General features: G+C 37.6%; 2 protein-coding genes across 5 annotated transcripts; one reads left to right on the top strand and one right to left on the bottom strand.

Moving 5' to 3' along the window:
* Positions 1–6721: 6721 nt before the first annotated feature.
* Positions 6722–10956, bottom strand: LOC128022310 (protein FAM83D). Its single transcript, XM_052609704.1, has 4 exons — positions 10361–10956; positions 8679–8846; positions 8452–8576; positions 6722–8131 (listed from the first exon to the last, which is right to left on the bottom strand). The coding sequence occupies exons 1-4, from the start codon at positions 10832–10834 to the stop codon at positions 7234–7236; spliced, it is 1665 nt and encodes a 554-aa protein (XP_052465664.1). The 5' UTR covers positions 10835–10956; the 3' UTR covers positions 6722–7233.
* Positions 10957–13145: 2189 nt separating this feature from the next.
* LOC128022311 (uncharacterized) lies at positions 13146–23698 on the top strand. Of its 4 annotated transcripts, XR_008185900.1 has the most exons (4): positions 13146–13490; positions 19298–22389; positions 22472–22574; positions 22925–23698. XR_008185900.1 is itself a non-coding variant. In XM_052609707.1 (3 exons), exons 2-3 carry the CDS (start codon positions 19460–19462, stop codon positions 22482–22484), a joined length of 2943 nt encoding a protein of 980 aa, XP_052465667.1. In that variant the 5' UTR covers positions 13146–13490; positions 19298–19459; the 3' UTR covers positions 22485–23698. The 4 variants fall into 4 exon arrangements, 3 of the variants coding, with proteins under 3 accessions (XP_052465667.1, XP_052465665.1, XP_052465666.1); XM_052609707.1 differs by having other exon boundaries at positions 22472–23698; XM_052609705.1 differs by lacking the exon at positions 22472–22574 and having other exon boundaries at positions 13148–13490.
* Positions 23699–24637: the final 939 nt, after the last annotated feature.

The raw sequence follows: 24637 nt of genomic DNA on the forward strand, positions 1-24637 counted from the left end.
TTTTTTGAAATTTAAACTGAAACTTGTGGTTTTGAACCATTATAACTGTCTAAGCGGCAATTGGTATTTCAATAATGCCGTTTGTAATTCAGTATTTAACTTTTCATTAATGCTACTTTGTTTTATTTTATCAGGGATGCTCAGATACTAAAATTTTGGCTGAAACAATAAGCCGAGAATTATTTTTCATATTATGGCAATTAAACAGTTAATGGCTCATATTAAAATAAAAAAATTAAACAGAAAAATAAAACCAATCATTTTATATGATGCAAGGGTATTATAGTGTCACAAAATTATAATGTACTGTGTGAAAATTGGATATATGTATATATATATATATATATATATATATATATATATATATATATATATATATATATATATATATATATGTGTGTGTGTGTGTGTGTGTGTGTGTGTGTGTGTGTGTGTGTGTGTGTGTGTGTGTGTGTGTGTGTGTGTGTGTGTGTGTGTAAATATTATTCTGAGATTTGATGCAGATTACATTTAACAGTATTATTAAATGATTAGTGTTTTATAGACTAAGTAAGCAGTAGTCTAAATTAGTCATCTAAATGTTAACAGGGATACAGTTAACAGCATGACCAATTGACCAAATCTCAAGTGATATTGATATATACAAAAAAAGAATACTGGCCAATGTGGGCCAATGGCATCATTTTATTGCGTATCCCTTGTTTTCATGCTTTTTTTAATGAATGCAATATTGTGTAATGCTGCACTGTTTTCTATGAATGCATTAGTTTTTTTTTGGTAGTATATGAATGTCATTAAATGAATAAAAGGATAATCTAAATGTAAAAATGTGCATGCACAATTATTATATTGTGTATCCCTTTTCATTCTTTTTGTATGATTGCATCAGATAATGTCAGTGTTAAATGAAAGAAATAGCTAATATACAGTTTATGTAAAATGAATTGAACAGTCATTATCAATTGGTCGATTTAAAAAAAAAAACTGATTTTGTGCCATTATATTGTTTTTGTATGAATAATTCATATGTATTGGTAATATTTAAATGTGATTGTTAGACAATGGAAAAGGGTAATCTAATGGTAAAATCAGCATAAATGAGCATGCAAAAAAAAAAAAAGGTACATTGTGCAACTCTACTATATCCCCTTCTAAAATACTTGAGAACTTTTCGTCCTATTCCTAGCCAAGAAACTGCATTGTTTCTGCATTACAAAGACAAAAGTGCAAAACAGATGAGCTGGCCTGAACGCAGAGCTGCACCTGTCACCTTCCCCAAGCCACATGCTCAGCCAAAGACCACAGGACACAAAGACTGCTTTCACCTGAGACACACTGTGGCTTCTATTAATAGCACAGTTCAGCATTGGTGCTGACACACACATCTAGAGCTAGCGGTGGTGGTTACCTTCACTGACAGCAGTTACTATAATGTGGCTTGTATTACTCATGTGCTGGGAGTTTGAACCAAGGTCATGAAGCTAAAACACTGACAAATAGCTCTCATATTATTTATCTCTGCTCTTTTTGGCCAAAGGAACAGTCTGAAATCAACCCGCTAGCTCTGAAAAAGTACTAGGGAAAGATACGAAGCAAAGGGCAAGAACATGTCACACCAGGGAACGAGCAGAAAAGTTTACACACGCCATCAACTCGAACGTGCTGCACTCCGCAGGATCCACAGGGATTGAAAACAACCGTGTGTCATCATCATTTGAAGGCCGAAAATAGGAGCGGGGGCGTTGAAACCGAAATCTCTCCCGAAAACTACAAAAGACACGGCCGGGCTGTTTTGGCAAGCGTCATCACATTGTTTTCCCCTGACTTGTATTTTCATTTCATTGTTTTGTATCCTCAGGCCAAACACCCTCCTCCAGATGGTGACTGTTCTAGTCTCCTCTTGATGGAAAGTCAGATGTTTACCAGAGAGCAGTGAGGGGGCAGAAGAGCTGACGAGGGCAGTCAGGTAACAAAAGGTCTCCACCTGCGAGTCTAGTTTAATTGGGATGACACATACCAGTATTAGGGATGGATATACACCCTTGTGTTGCCAAATTTGTCCTATATCCCTTTAGAATGGTAAGAGAATTTGCCAATGGCATACAACACTTTCAGCAATTATCTTGAGTAAAGTTCTTCCACCATACAAAAATCTTGCCATGAGTTGCTTGCATCTGATTCTGTAGGTATTTCTATTCATGCTCCGCATCCGAAACTATTCATTCACCCTCATGTTGTCTTGGAACACACACAATGAATTTTTTTTTCCATACAAAGAAAAAATCGAACGGTGTTCAATGTTGTTTTGACTTTGATTATACGGACAAAACAGTCCTTTTTTTTTTCAAAATATCTTCTTTGATATTCCAAAAAAAATAAAAAAAGCAAGTCATATTACTTCTAAAATGTATTTTTTCCTTTTTTGTTTCAGTACAAATATCCTAAATCAAGATATATTTACTTTTACTAGAATTAAGTGTTAAAGTGTTACCAAACATGTGAATAAGAATTTACATAGGACCTTTGAATGCCATTTCAATGCCCAAAATATCATAATTGCATGTGTAATTTATAGATTCCCCTCATTTTTACCAGTTATTGAATTATGGGCCTAAATGATTTGCATAGAGAAAGAGACTTTGTAATATAATTAAACATGAACCATATCTTTAGTGGCAACGACTGTTTTTTAAAAACCACAAGCAGGTTTCATTTCTCAAGAGAAGTGATTAAGGTTGCGATCATTGGACAGACGTTGAGCGGTACCTGAGGGGATGACTGCGCTCAAAACACTCATGAAAACAAGATAAATAATTAACCGCTTACAATCACTTGTTGTTCTGTTTAATCAAGCTATTAATAGTAAAGCTCAGGGGTGGCTTTTGAAAGTATAAAAATTCAAGGTAGTGAACAGCATCTGAATGCTAATTTGTTTTGAGAATGCTGTTTTATGTTGGATATATTTATGTAATGCTTATTCATTTTTAAAATGCTGTTTTACATGTCAAAGTTGAATTACAATTCACATAAACAACCCATTATATAAAATCACTGTGGATTTTACAGCAAACAGCAATCAACTAAGAGAGACATTCGTCAGTATTTTGACACTTAGGCCACGAGGTATGCATAAATCTTCAAAATGATCCAGAAATCAATGAGAGACTGATCCTGTTCAAATAAATAAATAAATAATACATGTGTGGGAAAAACATAAATAAAAAGTACCTTTCAAAAGCTGAGGTCAGTTAGATTTTTGGTTTTTGGACGGAAGTCTTATCAAAAGTCCAAAGCTGCAAAAATTTGATCAAAATAAAGTCAAAAACAGTAATTTTGTGATAGGTGTTATTTACAATTTTAAATACCTGTTTCCTGTTTTGATATGTTTTACATTAAAAAAAATGATGTAGTAGTAAAACTATTATTCCAATCCTTGATCCTTTTTAATATGGTGATTTGGTACTCAATTTTTTTTCAGGGTTCTTAAGTGTATAGAAAATTCAAGAGAACATCTTTTTTTTTTTTTTTTAATCTTTTGTGTGTGTGTGTGTGTATATATATATATGTAGGCTATGTCACTTTATGTGTGTATATTTTCTATAATGTAATCCAATCTAGTGAAGTGAGTTGCAAGGTGCATGATAATAGCGCCCTCTTCGGTTTACACAGGACTATTGCTGGTGTGATATGAGAACAGACTTCCCAGAATTCCTCGTTCTGTTAACACGGGCAACTGTTTTTTTTTTGGTTTAAATCTAACTTGCAATCAGTAAAGATCTTTTATACAATAAAATAAAAATTATATTATATTATAGTTAATAACTACATTGGGGTCCTAAAGTGCAGTGAAAATGCATTTCATTCAAAACGTTTCATAACAAAATACCAGCAAACATGGCAGTCAGTTTTAAAACATCATAATTCGTCTGTTTGAGCTCGCCATGGGTTTTTACAGTGTAAAGTTGTCTACAGAGTACACTGGTCCAAAAGCAAATTAGCCCATATGTTTCCCAATATTGATCTATGTTGTGACAAGTTTCATCTAGAACCAGCTAATTTATCCCACATGTTCTGGACTTGTCCTGCTCTGCTCTCTCCTCTAATTGGGTTGTTTGGAGTCTTGCCTTCTGGTTACTCATTGCCATCCTATTACATTGACCTGGTAGCTTTTCTCACTTAACTAGCAAGATGTTGTATTCTGATGCATTGGAAGCTCCTTACATCCCCTCTCTCACTCTTTTATTTTTTATTCAATTAGAAAAAAATCAAACACAGTCTTTGAGGCTCTATTGTCAAATTCTCAAAATGTGGTTACTCTTCCTTGTACATGTTATAACTCTGAATGCAGTCTCTCTTGATTTATTGTCCATCTACACTGTACAATTATTACTAAATTTATTCTGATTGTGCACTTGTATTTTCATGTTATTAGCACACATTTGTAACTAAGTTACTTATTTTATTATTATTGTTAGTATTTTGTACATATAAATTGAGCATCGCATTAGTTCAGTCAGGCCACGTTAGTCACGCTTGCATCAGTCGACAGTCAGCTGTTTCTGACGTGTATTTTTTAATTGTAATTATGTATGCTTATAATGGTTCTGTCCTGTTTGTCTTGCTGCTGACGCTGCTCTGTCCAAGCATGGCTGCATGGACAGGCGTGTGGACTGTTGCCCAGAACATAACCATACCGCCAACACTAACTGTATGCAATATAATTGTCATAAAATATACTTGACGGAAGTGGTCCTGATTAAACGTAATATTTCTTGCTGAACCTACTTTTTGTAATCGCTGTTTGATGCTTTGCACAACAATGACTTTAAATGATCTTTTCAGAGTAATTTCTCCACATTTGATGTGCGATTAATTAGATTTATTAATCACCACATCATGTAATTAATTAGATTTAAATTTTTAATCGTACCAGCCCTAATATATATATATTGTGTACATAGAAAAAGTCTTAGATCTTTGAGTTCAGTTCATTAAAAATGGGGGCAAAAACAAAGTGTTGCGTTTATAATTTTGTTCAGTGTATATATACATATATACATATATGGAGAGGATTGTGAAACAAAACCCATTCAAAATTGTGGGGGAGATTCACAAAGAGTGGACTGCAGCTGGAGTCAGTGCTTCAAGAACCACTACGCACATATGCAGGACATGGATTTCAGCTGTCAGATTCCTTGTGTCAAGCCACTCTTGAACAACAGACAGCGTCAGAAGCCAGCGTAAAGTTTCCACAGTCAGTGATGGTTTGGGGCGCCATGTCATCTTCTGGTGTTGGTGTTTTCTGAGGTCCAAGGTCAACGCAGCCATATACCAGGAAGTTTTAGAGCACTTCATTCTTCCTGCTGCTGAGTCTGACCAACTTTATATAGATGCAGATTTCATTTTCCAACAGGACTTGGCACCTGCACACAGTGCCAAAGCTACCAGTACCTGGTTTAAGGACCATGGTATCCCTGTTCTTAATTGGCCAGCAAACCCGCCTGACCTTAACCCAAATCTATGTAGTATTGTGAAGAGTAAGATGCGATATGCCAGACTCAAGAATGCAGAAGAGCTGAAGGCCACTATCAGAGCAACCAAGACTGATCGACTCCATGCCACGCCGTATTGCTGCAGTAATTCAGGTAAAAGGAGCCCCAACTAAGTATTGAGTGCTGTACATGCTCATACTTTTCATTTTTATACTTTTTAGTTGTCCAAGATTTCAAAAAAATCCTTTCTTTGTATTGGTCTTCATTTATATTCAAATTTTCTGAGATACTGAATTTGGGATTTTCCTTATTTGTCAGTTATAATCATCAAAATTAAAAGAAATAAACATTTGAAATATATCAGTCTGTGTGTAATGAATGAATATAATATTCAAGTTTCACTTTTTGAATTGAATTAATGAAATAAATAAAATGTTTGATGACATTCTAATTATATGACCAGCACCTGTATATAAATACCAGCAAAATTATTTAAATGGGAAAATTGACTTTTAAAATGTACACATTTTCTTGAGTGATTCTGTGGAAATGAGAACATCTCTTTTTTGTTTTTAACTAAGGAGCTCATATGATTGGTGTCACGAATTTGCTTATTTGAATAGTGACCTAGATATGGTGCAGAATTTTACACATTACTTATTCATTTTGTTTTATCTTCAATATACTTTTTTTTCTTTTTATCCTAAAGTTGTGGAAATTGGGTCAGTTTTTTACTGAGATGAATGGCATAATTTACCCCAACTCACCCTCATGGTTAATAAAATAAGTACAATTTGCAACGCAGTTCTTAATACTGAGATGTTTCAAAGATATACTCCACTGTTTAAAAGTGTGTAAAAAGGTTTTAGGTAAAAAAATGTGTTTGTTTGTTTTTGAAAGATCTTGTGGTTTTCAAGCCTTCATTTATTTGATCAAATAATCATTTGATACAGTACAATTACAATATTGTGAAATATTATACAATTACAATATTGTGAAATATTATAAAGATTTCTAATGTAATGTAATTTTATGGTCACATTTTTTATGATTTTTTTTTACAATTATTTATAAAAAAAAAAAACTTTTGAATGGTTATTATATATTTAGAAAATCTCTATATAAGAATGTATTAATGTTACATTGCTGTATTTAAGCAAAATTGTAAACCTAGTGAGTCTTTATAAATGAGTGTTACGTTCCACAACCCCACAAAAATCTCCAACAAATTGTTTGTCATAAGAACAGTTTTATTAAAATGAGGCATTTTTTAATACAGCATCTTTGGTGAAATAAATATTTGAATGCCTCAAGTATAGTCACTCTAACCACTATATAGTTTTGAGGCACATCAAACACATAATCATGAGTGACTGCTGTTGTTTTAAATATATGAATATAAAAGTAATAGTGTTACAAAGGAGGTCATTTTCATAACTTCACAACATTTAACAACACCGAAAGAAAGAAACAGACACAACCAAATACAGGCAAACTCATTTTCAAAGTCACCTAACAGAAAAGTACTTTGGTTTATTTTAACTAAAGTATATAAAGACTGCTAATAAATCCCCCATCTAATACAATAAGTACAATTAAAGTGAAGGCACTTTTTTTTTTTTGCATACACATCATTCAAAATATTTTTCTGATTAATCTACAAGCTTTATTCAGATTTTTTTTAAAAGTGCCATACTACAACAAAGAAGACCACCACCAGCGCAGTTATCCTGTGCTCATGTTACTGCAGACATCTCGACCTGGGCCAAGTCCCTATAATCGCATTATCAAATGTCCCGTGGACCTGCCTGCCCTCCTGCTGACCCTTGCGTCCTCTGTGCAGGCCGGGCCTTTGTGTCAGGTTAGTGAGGTCCACTAGTTCCCTCTTGTGAGAAAGCAGTGTCACCATGTGGTCCAGCTTGGAGCGAATGGAGCTGTAGTGGTGCTGTCGCTCTTTGGTGATCTTGAGGAAGCACTCCCTCAGGTTGACGTCTTGTGGGGCAAGACAGACGGGTGGGTGACAGTCCACCTCCTGTAGGTTGCAAGCGGATGAAGCGTTGGGGTTGATCTGGTTGCTGCTCGACGAGGTTTTCGATTTGAGCTTGTCAGCACATGTTTGCACGCTCACGTCTGCTGTTTGGCAGGAGGTTTGTGTTGAGATGTCGAAGGAAGGTACAAGACCAGAGATCCTCACATCGACAGTCTGAGTGGTAACATTCGTTGCCAGTAAACGAGGAGGGTCATCCGAGGAGATCGCTTCCTCTCTGAGTTCTTGCTCGATCCAGTCTTCACCTAGTGTGGAAGTATCAGAAACTGGGTTACTCTTTCTGTCTCGATCTTCAATGTCTTTATTCATCTGTTGGATCTCTGGGGTATGAAGTCTGGCTGGAGTGCTTGTCAGACACTCTGGTTGAGGCTTTGTTGTTCGTGCCAAGTAGGAGGGAGGCGTTCCAGGTGGTTTAAGGATAAGATGGTCATATAAACCACTGCTCCTGGCACTAGAGGGAGCTCTTGTATTCGCTGGCAGTGGCAGGGACTGGGCATAGAGGATGCGGAACTCTTCATCGAATTTCTCGGTTATCTGGCCAGATAACTCAATAAGGTTGCTGCTGTTTAGTTTGCCATCTGTCCAGTTAAACCTGTAGATAAAAATGTGCCAAAATAAATAGTAAATGTATAAGTAGAACTGGGGTCAAACCTGTTATGTACTGACTGTCTGACATTTACAGTGTTAAAATCACTTTATTTAATGTTACAAATTACATAATTTCTTTGTGATTAGTGTACATTGTCTGAAAGGTTATATTACACCCAGATATAACCTTGTTTGTTTTTCCATAAAAGGAAAGCCAATAGGGTCCAAAACAATACTGGACCCCACTGACTTTCATTGTCTCTACAAAATACATTTTTTACAAAATATAGAAGAAATTAAGTGGAAAAGGAGTTTTTTTGTTACCTGTATGAACCTGTGGCCACTCTGTTTCCATCGATCAGCATGAAACGCTCATGAACCTTTCCAGTGATCCGAGCACCTGACCTCATGTAGTAGGTAGAACCTGTTATGGTTCGTATTTTCATTTGCTTCAAAAAAATAAAAAAAAATAAAACAACATTTAAAAATCTAAATACATTACATATAAGGTAAAAAACAACACTAATAATAATAGCACGAAGAGCTCATACCAGCAGCTCATCCAGCTGTACATGAAGGTTTTTACACATCTGCAAGAATGAGGGAAGAGAAGACTGCTCTAAAAGAATATACACAGGAACTCTGCGGCGTGTGCAAGCTTCTTTCAGGTCTTGGAAGATATCCAGGTCTGTCAAGGAGTCTGTCACAATGGCAATCACCTAAGGATAAAAATCACTTGTGATTAATGAGAAATTAACAGCAGTAAACGATTCTTTATGCAACTAAGAATTTATTACCGTGTTTGGATAAACATGGTGGGAAATGAATTAATTTACAGCTTCAGCATCACTGAACTTCACTTTCTAGCTCATTTGAATGATTGTCATGACTGCACAGCCGCTGGCTACACACCTTGATGATTTCTTATTACATTTGGCCTTTAAGTACATGCAAGCTGGAACAGATCCAGGCTGCCTCCAGGTATAACCTAAATACATTCAGCTCAAAAACCCCTTCAGTTCAAGGACTGAAGAGCCTGTTGTGGCACCTCCAGGTTCAGATCCTTAGAGGTAACAGTTCAGTGTGAAAGACGCTTCTGCACATTCTTACCATTCCACATTTATGATCCAGAGAACTACTTTGCATAAGTCACACACGCACTGGTGCCTTCAATCACATGAAAACCCAAACTATTTTTTTTTTATTAACAAAACTTAAATAAGACATTTTTAAATCACAATAATCTCGAATTCATTGGTTTTTGATATTATTTTAATCCTCTTAAAAGTTTAAACTGGGAAGTATGAAAACAAATTAATTTCCCAACTTAATAACAGTAAATAAAAAATAAATTAATTAAGGTGTTATGGCATTTAAATATTACGTCTAAACGATTAGTTATTAATTAATTAGTCTTAATTGTTAATTATTTCAACAGATACAGACATCTGTTTCCATTTTATTAGTAGCTATTTTTTAGGTAATCATTTTAGTAGCTACACTACTGTTTAATAAATACCTGTTTAAAAAGAACTAGTAAAACTGTAATATACAAATAGTACTACTAGTAAAAAAATACCAGCAACAACTGAAATACATGCTTGTTGGAAATTAATAGTTGATGTTAACCATATCTACTATTTAAATCTGGGAAATTAAAATAAAAATAAATTATTTTACAGGTTACAAAAGAATAGTTACTAGTCACTATTGGGATAATGACAAGTAATAATGCCACTAACTGAAGTGGTAATCTCTTTTGGAGTAAGTACTAGTGTCAATCTGTAGTTTAAAATTCAGAAAGATAGTAGTCACTATTGGATTACATACTACTAATTTAAGAATGAATACCAGTAACAGAAAAATATACTTCATAAATGTGTTCATAGTAATAATTCAATGTTAAAGCTGGTCCTAGATGTAGTCAAGTATCACTGTTAAATATTGCCTTGATATTCCACTATTCTTGTAAAGTTGCTTTAGAACAGTATGCATTAAGTTTCAGCACAGGGGAGAGCAGATGAATTATTGCTACAGATGAATTAGCAATTTAATACATAAAAGCATTAATAATAATAGGCTACATGATAAAAAATTAAGTATTACGTCCACTTGTCCATGTGTGTTTGTGTATATATATATATATATATATATATATATATATATATATATATATATATATATATATATATATATATATATATATAGGGAAACTGCATGGCCTGAGAAATACCTCTTTTGCATTTTTTATCATCCTCCTTGCTGCCTCTTTGCAGCTATAAATGCACTCTCCATAACTCGGCTGGAAGTAGGCGGCAGCACGTGTTACTCCACGGAAAGAGCCTGCAGTAAACGCTGGCCAGCCCATCTCTAGTACTGGAGGCTCAATATCAGACACTTCGGGGAAATAAGTTACAGAGGAGCAGTCCAGTGTGCCAGACTGGTCCAAATGAGAATCGTCTCCAATCAGAGAGAGGGATTTAGGCACTACAGCAGCGCGGGAAATCCGCCTGATCTCGTCGTCGGAGAGAAAGTTCGGGATTCTCTCTTTCTGCAGGAATCCCATGAAGGACTGGACTCCGCCGGCGACCAGCTCCTCCAGAGCGAGTCTGTGTCTCTCATTGTAAAGCTCTTTGAGGTTTAGATCCTGGCCTGTCCTCGGTGTCCGCCAGCCCGGCGAATCCTCAAGACACTGGGAAAGATTCATAACTGAAAGAGTACTAAGCAAGATGAATATCACACTCTGACACCTGTATCCTGAACTTTCAGAGGTCCTGTCCCAATGTTCTCGTCCCACCGCCAGGCGGCCATTGGTCGGTACAATGTTCCCAGTCAAGATGTTGCGTCACGTGCCCGCTAAGTAAGAAGGCTATTGGACAACCTGCCCTGCGCCTATTGGCCAAGAGTTTGAATTCGGAGGCAAACAAATGCGGCGTGTGTGATTCACCTCTCTGTTGTTAAATGAGAAATGTACACGGCGGTGTTGTGAAACTAAAAACGGCCTCATAAAATACAGGAAATAATAAGCCATATAAACAATAATTATAAAACCAGTTGAGATTATGGCAGCATGTCTAAGCAGCACTCCTCCAAATCTACCATTCTTGCTGAATTAACTCGTAATACTGTTAGAAGAAATGCACTACTCTTAAAGGATCATTTATAATAGTATAAAGCTACAGTGTAAAAATACTAGCTCCATTCTTCTCTGCTGTAATCAAAGAATCCATCGTACAAACTTTACAGACTATTACCATCATCACCATTTACATTTCTACTATTATTGCATGAAACTAACAAACAAACAACAACAACAGTTTATTGAACACACTAGGGTCATGTTGTCACACTATTTCGGGTAACTGTCAGCCAACAAAATTAAACAGCTCTGAAACAAAATAATTCATGTAAAAGCAATAATATAAAAAAAAAAAAAAAGTAAAAAATATCTGAAATTCTACTTGTAAATTGACAATGCCTTGATTGGACTATATGGTAGTGTGATTATTCAGTCGCTTTAGCAAAAAATATTAGAGTTGCATTATAGCTGACAAATTTCATAAAAATATAATAATAATAATAATATTCTACTTGAAGACTTTTTGAACTAACCTTATTACTGAAATATAATCAATGTGACAACTAAACTCACTTTCCTCTAAATAATATTTATAAAGCTAAGCTATATTCATCCTGCATTTACACCCCCCCCCCCCCCCCCCCAAAAAAAAAAGAAAAAAAAGAAAAAGAAATATTCTTGCAGAGGCCTTAATGAAGGAAAAGCCCAAACCGCATGGCAACCGTCTCTTAATGGACAGTAGGTGTTTTCGGGCTTTATCCAATCAGATTCATCTGTGCCTGTACTGTCAAAAAAAAAAAAAAAAAAAGAAAAGAAAAGAGAAAAAAGAAAAGCTGCACATCTGAGGGTGTAATTGCCACTGTGGCGTGAGGGGGAGCCCCTGGACAGCAGGTCTTCCACCACGTCCTAAGAAAAGAAAAGTAAAGACTTTGAAACATTATACATATTTTATGTGTGTGCACATACAAGGGCTGAGTGTCACACAACCTGTTGGTAATAGACCGGTGTTTGTTGCACTCTGGTTGACTGGTTGTTATCAGTTCAGAGAGCACCACAGTAGGGGAACTATTAGACTTACTTTCACCTTATATGACCCTCTCAAAAAGAAGTAGTTATCACTGTTTCTGAAACTGTTAATATTTCAAATGCAGAACCATTTGCACACAGCTGTGCATATTAAGCATCCTTAGTAATAGACTGTATAAATATTTATTGTGATTATTACCCAAAGATAACAACAGCAATAGTAATTGCAAAATAGTCTCTCTACCCTATTCTCTAATAATAATAAAAGGTTAACATTATGATAAAATATCTGTATTTAATTTTATGTTGCACAACATCAACATCATCCATTCAGTTTTATTCCACTGATAATTCCAATAATAATTGCATTCTGTTGCGTGTTCCATATCAATTTCCCTTGGCCATGGTTGTGTAGCAGTGGAGATCATATTCTGTTCTATGTTATTCCAGAATTAATATGTATAGCATGCAAAAAAATAAATAAAATCATTTTGCCATAGAGATTGTATTCTGTTCTATTCTAATAATGTTTATTCTGTTTCATGTTGCATATTAATTTCCCCCACACATGGCTGTGTAGCAATGTGCAATTATGTATTCTATTATATTCTATTCTAATAATAATATGAATTGCATGTTGCGCAATGATATCCAGTTTGGTCGCGTGGCTATAGAGAATGTGTTTTATTTTATTTCATTTTATTAATTTGTAAATATTGCGCTTAGTATTTCATACTTCAGTTCGTGCGGATGTTCCAGTCGTGTTTGTAGTATATGTAGTAAGCACATGCTCAAGATCGCTATAGTAGCTGGTTTCCCCCCTCGTCCTTATACGACCTACTGACCGAAAGCGCTGCTCCATATTTCTGGCTATATTAGACATTTGCGCATGAGTCACTCCCTTCAGTGTGTCTGCTCAGCCCGTCCTAGAACAGAGGGGTAGGATCAGGATTTTGGGTTTGGGTGACGCGTTTTAATCACGTGCCCTTATTTGAGAGCGCCTGGCGTACATTTCTTTCCCTTCTCGCCACTCCAGCAGCGCCCATGTCAGCCGGGCACATAATCAGTGTGCCATAGAGCAGTAGATGCTCCTCATCGCGGTGACCCGACAGGTTCACGTTAGTTCACAGGGTTCATCTGAGGAGAGGTCTCGGCCCCTCCTGTTCCCCCGAGACCCGGAGCGGAGCGAATCCTAAATGTTATACATTTCTGTATTAATAACGGATTTTCATTCGCAGTCACCAGAGCCGACGAAAAGGTAGGGAACTTTGACTTTCCAAAGAAGCGAAAGCGATTTATTTAGTTGACGCGAACAGTCTTCAAAAGTAGTTCTAGAAGAGAGAAGCGTGCCTTGTTATTCCACTCATATGCGGCGCGTGAAGTCGCCTCTATGTATAAAATGGCGACAGTAGATGGGAGTGCTTAGTTAAAAAAATTTGGTAATAGCCAAAATATTGCGCCGCGCTACACACTCAAACTCCTGAGAAACGTCTTGCCGGATGGAGGTTACTAGTGCCTCGATACGAAGCGAAGGGGTTAACTTGCCACTTTGTTACAGTTTGTTACTCAATGTTCTCGTCTGCTTCCAATTTGATTATTCGCACGCTACAGCGTGCCTATGTGATGTTACTATAGTCTGTCCATTTCCGAGCGTCACGAGTCAAGAGTTCTACTTCAAACGGGGGTCAAAATGGGACCCATTGATCGGATTGATCGCCGGTGAAAAGCACAGAAATACTGGCGCATAATCGATTTCCAAAAGTGATCTTTACGATGACGAACCTTTCGGGGGTGCCTGTAGTTTTAAAGCTGGTGTAGATCTAGTCAAGCACGCGCTTTCAAATGTTAATGGGTACAGAATGTACTCCAACTCGAATTTAAATCCAGATCATAACCTTGGCTCTGATACCACACATTATAAATCATTACTTAGAATCGTGGGCTCTCGGGGGATTTCATCTCAACTCTGCCTCAAGCCTCTCTACAATAAACATCACTTTCTGCTAAAGAACACTACTTTTGGAAAAGTTAGCAGGCAGAATAGCATTGTTAAATGCATTAAAAGTATAGAATGCATGTTTTCTGTAGGTTCTTGAGCATGCAGTGTGTTTTGAGTGAACGTCTGTTCTCCAGAGGGAATAGTGTTCTGGTCTACAGTGTTGTAATAAGGCAAGGCAATATTGCCTTTCATCCTTAATTTGAGCAATTAGAACAGTAAAGCATTTAGAACGTGACCTTCCCAAAGTATTTGTGCCTACAGACTAAAGAAAATGCAGTTTGTACATACATGCACAGTTTGCCCTTTGTTGTTGTGTCAAAATAGAACAGCGTGATGACACAGAATATAGGACTAAATGTTAAGACGCTTGCATGTGCACTTTATTGTATGTTGATTTCCAGTAAAAGTTGCCGGTTTATGTAATATTCCTTGAATTAGGAGAGGAGTATTGTCTGCCTAATGCCAACTGGATTTCCAAGCAGAATTATAATTATGGAGGCTCTGTGTCCTCTATCCGTGCTATAAAAGCAGTCAAAATGATTCAATTATTTAAAATGAAAAGCTCACTGTGCATGTAATAACAAAAATGCTCTTATGTCATATCTCACATTACCTTATTAAATTTGTAAATCTAAAGATTGGATGAATGAATGTCGTGGAGTAACAGACAGAAATGAGCTCCATAATAGGAGTATATCCCCAAAACCTCTCAGATAAGCCAGTATTAACCTCAGTAGTTTTTTAGGCAAACTTTTGCCTTAACGGTGGAGTGTCGGTCATACAAGTGTTTCAGCTGTTCCAGTGTGGTTTTTTATGAAGGAGCCTGGTATTCACCGAGACCTGGCACTCGAGTCAGTACAATTCACGGTTCTCCGCCATCTTTCTTTTTTGTAACTAATGAGAGTGTCGCACCGGTGATCAAACTCACATCGCATCAATTATTATTTCTCTCTTATTTGCAGGCTTACAAAACACTTTCTTTCATGTGCGAATTTCCAAATCTTTTCCATGCTTTCTACGGGAGATTTTTTGTGTCGCGAGACTGGCGAAGTAATTCTGAAAACGCAAAAAGCGCCTCTTGTAAAATTCCGGGGTGCTCTGTCCACGAAAATTAAAAAATCCCTCATGATTACAGAGCGGAAAAAGGGACGATCCTCATTTGTTTTCAATTTGTATATTGGCAAGAACAAATAGCACAGACAAATAAAATATTTGGACTTTTGTCTCTTTTGGATTGGAGGGTTACAAAAAATGTCCCCAAAGGGTGTGCGTGTTTTTTTTTTTTTTTTTGTGAAGAATAGAGGATTTAGTCCCCTCTGTGTGTTGTGGGCAAGGAAAGGGAAAGGAGAGGGGTTGCTATGGCAATGTTAACACATGAGTGGCAGCACAGACTGGCCTCCCAAGAGTCTGTGCAGCAGTCATTGAGGTAAGGGGGGCAAGGCGGGCACTTCTGATGGCACCCAGCTTTCTGTAGTACTCGCATAAGGTTCATTGACTGGGTTTAAACATCAACACAGCCAGCCCAGAAATAGCTGATGGTAAAAAAGCCTCTGTTGGTGGCATTTTGCTAATGAGCCACATCCTATAATGAAGGTGAACTGTATGATGCCTCAGTGGCGCTTCGGTCTCTACATAATTAATGTGGACGTGTTTGACGCTGTCACTGATATAGCTTGCAAACAGCATCGTACAATGATTGCATGTAGTCACATGCCCATCTCGCGTACTGGCACACACATTCAGGAAATATTTCAATGGCATACAAGCATTGAGGGCAATGCATATGGCTTTCCGGCTCAGTGTCATATTTCCATTGTGTAAAATGAAGAAAAATGGTCACCACAACCTCTTTTGCTGACCTCCTTTTTTCTTGTACTTATAGAAATATAATTATTACATCATGTGTGCGCTGACCTTTGTTATGGATTTGCGTTAAACAAAAGTCTCATTCACGCAGCACTTATGAAAGACGGTCGTGTTAAAGTCGACCGATATCCTTACAGGCTTATTCAGCTCAGCCTCGTGTAATAAAGCAGATCCAGTCTGAGAAATAACAGAGGACGTCATGATCGTGTCTGGGAGCACTGTGTATTTTAGGTCATCATTTAAATTTTTTTCCCCGAATGTTTCCTCCTTTATTTAAAAGACAGCTGGAACCACTGGGAAAAAATATATACACACACGGACACCACATTGTTTTAAACCAAAATGTATTTAAAGTCTCCTGAAAGGGAAGCTCACGAAAATGAAGAGAAGTCTGAGGGAATTAATCAGTACACGTTACCCGCTCTATTTTTTTTTCATTGAGTTTGAAGAGGGATGATAGGATATATACACAGCAATGACTTCACTACATATGCTTGACACTCAGATTAACAGTCAATACAAGATATTTAAAGAACTGTTAAAGCAGAACAGGAGGAAAAATGTGAACCACAGGTGAACTTTATCCTAAAATGCTCCCGCACTGCCTGAAGTGTAGCGTGTGGAGGAGTGCACCAAAAAAGAAGAGGATTTAGAGGGGTGTGGGAGTGTGTGTGTGTGTGTGTGTGTGTGTGTGTGTGTGTGTGTGTGTGTGTGTGAGCATTTGATCAAATAAAAGAGAAGTGGGTGCAATATGGAATGCAGGACTGCAAACATACTCGCAGCCTCAAAAAATGTAACTTTATAACATTGTTTATTTTAGACCCCTTATCATGAAATTTTTTCCTTGAGTGCATTTTGTTGCTGAGATTTTATTTCAGCGGCCTTATGAAAGATTCTCATGCTGAGAATCTATTGATATCTTTGCAGGCTTATTCAGTGTGGTCCCATGTAATAAAGGACATACAGTCTAGGATACTTTGGGCTTTAATCAATAAGGAGAAAGGATCTTTTTATTGTGTAAGGACCGTATTCCCAGCCCTTTGGCCTCACACTGCATTTAATACCAAGCATCATCACTAACTGAAATGTTCAAGTAGATACAGCCATATTAAATGTGTAACGTAACATGATATAATATTTTAGTTTCGAACTGCCCAAATGTTGGTGAGTGTTGTTGTGCTAATTTTCAACCAAATCTACTGCATGCCTTGACTCCACAGGTTGCTGGGATAAAAAGGCCTCCGGTTTCTCCACTAAAGCTACAGAAGTACTAAGACGCACAGTAGCAGGATAGACTGTTTTGTGTGAGACCGGCTCACCCCAGTGCTGAAACACTAGGCCTCTCTTTCTGAGTTCCCTTTTCAATAGCTTACTGTCTGGAAACCTCTTGTCCTGTGTCTAATCACACATCTCGGTTGCCAGATAAAGCATCCCATTCTTTGACGAGTGACCTGTTTTTTTTTTTTTATATAACATTTTTGAACCATCTCCTGCTTGCCCAGTGCTAATCAGGCAAGTGGTTCAAAGATTGGATGGTGGAGTCATCTTGATATTAATGTGTCTGTTGTGGTTAACAAACATTTTATGTTTTATATTAGAAGAATCTGGGAAGCAGATTTTTGTGCATTCGTTCAGACGAACTCTACAAGATTTTAACTCCACTCACACTCTATAACTATGACAAAAATAAAACTCATGTATGTAAAAGATATGCTGCACACATTTAAATAACAAAGATAGCTTTTTTTTTCTATTCCAGCCAAAGTTTTTATACACACATTTATGAGCAAGGGTAATACTATTAAGAAACTTTTTGTATAGTTTCTCTTCAGAGACATCTGGTGCATTTTCAATAATACTGATTCATGTCAGGGGTTAACATTCATTGATGAAATCTGAGTATCATAGACTTGTAAGCAGACTGAACATACAGTAAATGCCCACGTCTGGATGCAGGGAACCAGGATTAGAGCATAAGATGCTGGTGACCTAGTTTTATTTTTATTTATTTATTTTTCTGGCAGGAAGGCAGCCGTCATGAGAAATAAAGGAGTCAGTTGCAAAAGAGTACGTCATGGCCATGTATAAGAGGACAGTGTATTTTAGGCAGTGTTTTTACTTTAGAATGGTTTTATCCATTTTTTTCTCCTTTAAAAAAAAAACAAACAGCTGCCAATATTGAAAAAAAATTGGATATATATATATATTTTTTCATCCTAAATGCATTTGTAGTCTGATGAAAGAGAGGGTCAATGAAATTCAGAGCTAAACACCAAACAGAAGTCTTGGGTGGTTTAATTAAAATCTTTTGCAGATGCATAATGCATGGAAAAAAAAGTATTATATCACTAGTTTTATTCACCAGCTAGTATTTAGCTTAAGTATTGAAACTGCTCAGACAAGATGAACTAATTTCGGTGCTATGCTGTCAGCTTTTAAGATGGAGACAACACATTCTTTCACAAACCTTTTGCTAGCGCCATTATTTTTGTATAGTTTTACACGCATTAATTAGTTTATTCAATTTTTTTGCAGATGTTTAAAGTCTTACATCTATATGGTAGATATTAAATCATTACAAAGGTATTTACATATTTTTAACTACAGAACCGGCGGAAAAATGTGAACCACATATGAACTTTATCCTGAAATGCTTCCTTACTGCCTGAAGTGTAGCGTGTTGAGAAGTACAACAAAAAGAAAAAGATTTAGAAGGGGTGTGTGTGTGTGTGTGTGTGTGTGAGAAGTAGAAATCACAGAGAACTGGGTTTGATATGCTATGTAGGAATACAAACAATCACATTTTTTGAACCAAACATTTTTGGAGTATATTTATAACAATAAACAGAAAGCATCTTGCTGTCTGTTTATTTTAGGTACTTTATAATGAAAACATCTTACAAGCACATTTTGTTCATTTTAGCTGCTCATAAAAAATAGAGATTTTATTTCAGCGCATCAGTACCAGCAATGTTCCTGCTCGTAATAGTGAACTGTATTAAGCTCTACTAGGAAAAGGTAAATAGAGTTTTAACTTTATATTAGTTATTTGAGTATAATAAACATTTAACAGTGGTTGGTCAGAGCATTTCAGTAAGCTGTCTCTCATTCAGGACATGTTTTATGCATATCCCATGCTGACATTAATTTCTATTTTGTATTAGTGTTTTATATCAAAATGTCATGTTTTCTCTCCTTAGGTTTACAGGGAGTTGTTAGTTCACTCCCTTTTACAATGGGAAGTCCTAATAGCTGAAAATTTCACCAATTTCTGGTTCATCACGGCTGGCTGATGACACCTCAACTCCATACAATTCCAGTATTCGTTTCTAACACTTCATTCATCTCTACAATCCAACACTATGGCCAGCAAGAGGAAATCCTCCGTTCCTTGTATGATTCTATCAAAAAGCAAGCACATGCGAGAGGACATCATACTAGGATGGTTACCTGAGCTCCTGCCCACAATACCCGAAGACAGCATCCTCAGTATCTCTTCAAAAGATGAGGAAACACAACGATTCCATGATTTCTCGAAAGCTGAACCGAAGACTTCATGCTGGGAAAGGGGAACATACAGCTGCCCCCTGTGCTGCTTTGAGTCCGGAGACTTGAACCTGTTTCTTCAACATATAGACAACTGTCACATGGACTTTCATGCTCAACCAAAATTCTACTGCCTGTCTTGCAAGGTCTCAGCTGTGAAGTTTGAAGGTCTCGCTTTACATAACGCAAAATCACATCCCGAACTCCATTCAGTGCACAAAAGAGTATCCTTGCAGGTTACCAAACGAGATGGGGCTATCACAGTGGAGCAAACCCTGTTTACAGAAGAGGATGAATGCGGAATATCCATTACCAAGACACCCATAATGAAAATGACCAAAGGGGGGCACAAAAAAATAGTTGTCTCCCATACTGTTGAGGTACAACAGGCTGAGCCTTGCAGCAACAAGCCTGCAACTGTAACCAATGGCACTTCAGTAAGGACCTTACCCCTAACAACATCCTCACATATCATTGGTGGCATTAGTGCATCTCCGGTCCATAAAATCCACAACACACTTGGTATACCAGGGGTGCATAACCGTGGTCCTCTGTGGAACTCTAATCTGTCACAGCCTGATTCAAATGTTGATCTCCCAAAGGTCATGATCCCTCTAAGTAGCATCCCCACCTATGATCCAGCCATGGATTTAAGCAGTTTTCTTAAGACATCTTTTGGTAAGTTCCCTTACCCTACCAAAGCAGAGCTCTGTTATTTGACAGTGGTCTCTGGCTTCCCGGAGGAGCAGATCAAGCTCTGGTTCACGGCCCAAAGGCTGAAGCAAGGGATCAGCTGGTCTCCTGAGGAGATTGAGGACACACGTAGAAAGATGTTCAACACTGTATTCCAAGCCACACCAAAAACATCACGGAATCAGTCAAATCACCCCATTTCCCAACACTGTGTTTCTGTCCGGACTGCCTCTTTGATTTCTAACTCTACACAACAGATACCAAAGGGAAGTGTAATGGGTTGGAAAGGAGGGGTCATAGTCAGCCAGCCTAGTGTGACCCAGGCCACATCCCTTAAGCAGCAGCAGCAGGCAGTGGTCCAGATCCCACAGGTAAATATACATCATGCTGTCATCACTAAGGAAACTGGGAAAGAATTATCTTGTCGGATAGCTGAGAACTGCAACATTGCAGGCAGAGGAGGTAGCGTTAGCAATCATGGACACACTGGAAAAGGATGCAACTCGTCCATCAAGACTAGTGTTAGCTGCTTGCCTGGCGTTCCCCAGAGTCAAAATAGCAGTTACACTGAGGGCAGCATTATGACTCTGACGAACATAGTCAGGAAAATTGACTGTCATGTCAATGACAGGAACGCAAATTGCACCAGCAAATCTAACATCAGTCCAACTTCCATTTATGGGCAACAGAAAGCATCCAGTAATGCAAAAGAAAACAGCAACAGCAGCTTTGCCACCACCAGCAAGTATAACAACGGAAGCACTTATAAAATCACCAGCCACAGTACTATTTGCACTAAAAGGGAGGGAAACATCTTAGACCCCACCAGCAAAAGCAACACTGACACTAGTGTCATTTGTAGCAGCAGCAACATACAAACTGAAGAGTTTATGCCACCCCTTGCCCATAGCCTGGTCCCACAGCCTGGATTTCTCATGGATCCATCCCTTGGAAAGGGCAAGGTATTACCTGAGCAACCAGTGACTTTGAAGCAAAGCCTTATCCATAACTCATTCCCAGAACAAAAGCAATTTCTTGCACCCCAAGGTCAACCATACCACATACGTTCTTTGATAGACTCCCAATCTGCTGTGGGGGCATCGTTTAGTAACTTGTCCCAGAGCTCCCTTCAATCTAACCCTACAGCAAGTTCATGTCTTCAAGGGGAAAGGAGTCAAAACTCCTCTTCGTCTCTTTCTGCTCCTCAAGAGCAACATTCTCCAAATACCCTGCTGGGGACACCTCAGGTCCAGTCCATAGACTCTGCTGCCGTCCACTACAAGGAACATGACCCCAAGCACTTACTTGCCTTAGACAAAGACTCCAAGCAACCAAATTTTGACAAAGAAAGGTTGCACAGAAACATAACACGAAAAGAAATCGAAGGAAGCATTTCTGAACACCGCAGTGGAATTACAAATTCATTTTACATGGCTGGCAGGAATGAGCATAGCAATCTAATTAACACACTAGATACTTTCACAAATAATAACACTAACAAGGCTAAACAAGGCATGCAACTTTTACAACAATATATACAGAAAGTGGACCAATGGGAAAGCAACAGTGACTATCATGAAGAGTCGAACGTGAGCCCTATGAAGATAAATGTAATAGCGTTGAACAAAGAAGAGAGTTTGTACAAGACCAACAGCAAACAGCAAATAAGCAAGTCATTGGAGAACTTGATCAATGATGGTGATCCTAGCCATAAAAACGAATCTTCAGAATGCCACGAAAGCTACCGGCATGTACCGGTGGAGGCGGAGGAGCGTATATCTGATATAGGTAACACTGAACCACATCAACCAGATAACCTTGCAGGGCTTGAAACAGAGAAAGTAAAACGTGACCTACAACCAGAGCGGAAAAGTATTTTCCAGAATCTAGACTCTGAAACTCCTATGCTGCCAAAATCAATAGAGGGTACCATGGATTTAGACAAATCAAGTACAGAAGAACAAGACTACTGGGATATAAAAGATGAGGAGCATCAGCAACCAATGGACAACCAGAGTTTGAGGGGGCATCAAGCACAAGACAGTCAATCAAGGTAATGGCTGCAGACCATTGATGGACCATTGATCAGTTAATTTGAGAAAAATAAAAAAGCTAATATTGAGTGTCTTCCCAAGAGACACATTGTAGTTTTTCTAGCAACTGACTTGTTGAGACTGACTGAGTCTTCAACTGCTGTCTACTACACTTGGACTGTCACATCACATAACAGTTTTTAAGGTAATCAAAGTAGCACAAATTTTAAAATTAGTTTAATTGGGAAACGTAAATTTAATTATGTGCATATTAACAACATTTGGCTTTTGATCAACTTATTTTTGTTACAGTATTTTGAATTAGTCACTGGCACACACACACACGATTATGTGCTTTATTTAAAAGGCTATTTTTAGGATAAGTGGAGGCAGAGCTAATGAATTATAGATTTGCTCAAAGTGTGTCTTAACGTGAATAAATAATGGAAATTGTGTGTAGCAAAGTGCTAGACTCTCGAATCTCTTGTGGAGTTCATGGTGTGATGCTGTTCGTTGTGTTCGGTCTGGTCTAACACATCTTTTTCTCCTCTACAGGGACTGTCTGAGAGGAGAGCTTCTGAAAGTTTAAGGACTTCACTCTGCAAGACGAAGAGGCAGAGGATCCCATATTCATTCTGAACATTGTTTCTCATTTTCTTTATATATGACAGCTGATGAGATTGTAACATTTGTGATGGTCAGTGGACTTGAGTCTTCAGAAAACGGCCCAATCCAGAGAGTAGCCGCTACAAATGTAGGTCTGATTTGATTTAGGTCAATTCTGTGTAGGAAACTGATGTATATGTTTGAAACTGCACTATCGAGGGTGTACTGGACATTAGGAATGTCAGTTAGATATTGTGATACTTTGTAATATGTCAGATAATCAGCACTTCTGCAATGCCTTGGGTTTTTACATTATTTGTTGGGATATTCCAACCAGTTTTCCCTTCTTCATGTCCAGATCAAATAAGTTCTCCATGGCTTATTTTTTTCACACAACATTGAGCAGTTAGCGACGAATCATGCACTATAACTCGCTTTAGTGGTGTCTGTCTGCACACACAACAAATTGGCCAGACATTGCCTTAAACATCACCTTTCTATTTCTATGACTGGCTGCACAAACAAGCAACTATGTTGATGTGTGTATAAAGTGGGGATTTGAAATCCCAACAGAACTGCTGCTATATCTTCGGAAGTGTTTTTTTATAAGCATTAACAAGACTATTATATGTGAAAAGCTTAAAAAAATTTAATTTATGTTGGAGAAACTTTAAAACAGTGTACTTACAGTCTGAGGGGTATTAAAGTTCTCACAGACAGTCAGATCAAGTGCTCTGCTAACTGGATATTCCCTGTGTTTGAGTTACGATACATAAATGTATAATATATATACAGTATTGTTCAAAATAATAGCAGTACAATGTGACTAACCAGAATAATCAAGGTTGTTAGTATATTTTTTATTGCTACGTGGCAAACAAGTTACCAGTAGGTTCAGTAGATTGTCAGAAAACAAACAAGACCCAGCATTCATGATATGCACGCTCTTAAGGCTGTGCAATTGGGCAATTAGTTGAAAGGGGTGTGTTCAAAAAAATAGCAGTGTCTACCTTTGACTGTACAAACTCAAAACTATTTTGTACAAACATTTTTTTTTTCTGGGATTTAGCAATCCTGTGAATCACTAAACTAATATTTAGTTGTATGACCACAGTTTTTTAAAACTGCTTGACATCTGTGTGGCATGGAGTCAACCAACTTGTGGCACCTCTCAGCTGTTATTCCACTCCATGATTCTTTAACAACATTCCACAATTCATTCACATTTCTTGGTTTTGCTTCAGAAACAGCATTTTTGATATCACCCCACAAGTTCTCAATTGGATTAAGGTCTGGAGATTGGGCTGGCCACTCCATAACATTAATTTTGTTGGTTTGGAACCAAGACTTTGCCTGTTTACTAGTGTGTTTTGGGTCATTGTCTTGTTGAAACAACCATTTCAAGGGCATGTCCTCTTCAGCATAGGGCAACATGACCTCTTCAAGTATTTTAACATATGCAAACTGATCCATGATCCCTGGTATGCGATAAATAGGCCCAACACCATAGTAGGAGAAACATGCCCATATCATGATGCTTGCACCTCCATGCTTCACTGTCTTCACTGTGTACTGTGGCTTGAATTCAGAGTTTGGGGGTCGTCTCACAAACTGCCTGTGGCCCTTGGACCCAAAAAGAACAATTTTACTCTCATCAGTCCA

This window comes from Carassius gibelio, chromosome A11, assembly GCF_023724105.1.
Source record: "Carassius gibelio isolate Cgi1373 ecotype wild population from Czech Republic chromosome A11, carGib1.2-hapl.c, whole genome shotgun sequence".
Taxonomy (NCBI): domain Eukaryota; kingdom Metazoa; phylum Chordata; class Actinopteri; order Cypriniformes; family Cyprinidae; genus Carassius; species Carassius gibelio.

Excerpts from the sequence above, each read along its gene's own strand:
- LOC128022310 (XM_052609704.1), bottom strand. The coding sequence starts at position 10,834 with ATGAATCTTTCCCAGTGTCTTGAGGATTCGCCGGGCTGGCGGACACCG. Across the intron at positions 8,577-8,678 it reads TACAGCTGGATGAGCTGCTG|CAAATGAAAATACGAACCAT; the intron begins GTATGAGCTCTT and ends ATTTTTTTGAAG. Across the intron at positions 8,132-8,451 it reads GTGGCCACAGGTTCATACAG|GTTTAACTGGACAGATGGCA; the intron begins GTAACAAAAAAA and ends TTTTATCTACAG.
- LOC128022311 (XM_052609705.1), top strand. The coding sequence starts at position 19,460 with ATGGCCAGCAAGAGGAAATCCTCCGTTCCTTGTATGATTCTATCAAAA. Across the intron at positions 22,390-22,924 it reads GCACAAGACAGTCAATCAAG|GGACTGTCTGAGAGGAGAGC; the intron begins GTAATGGCTGCA and ends TCTCCTCTACAG.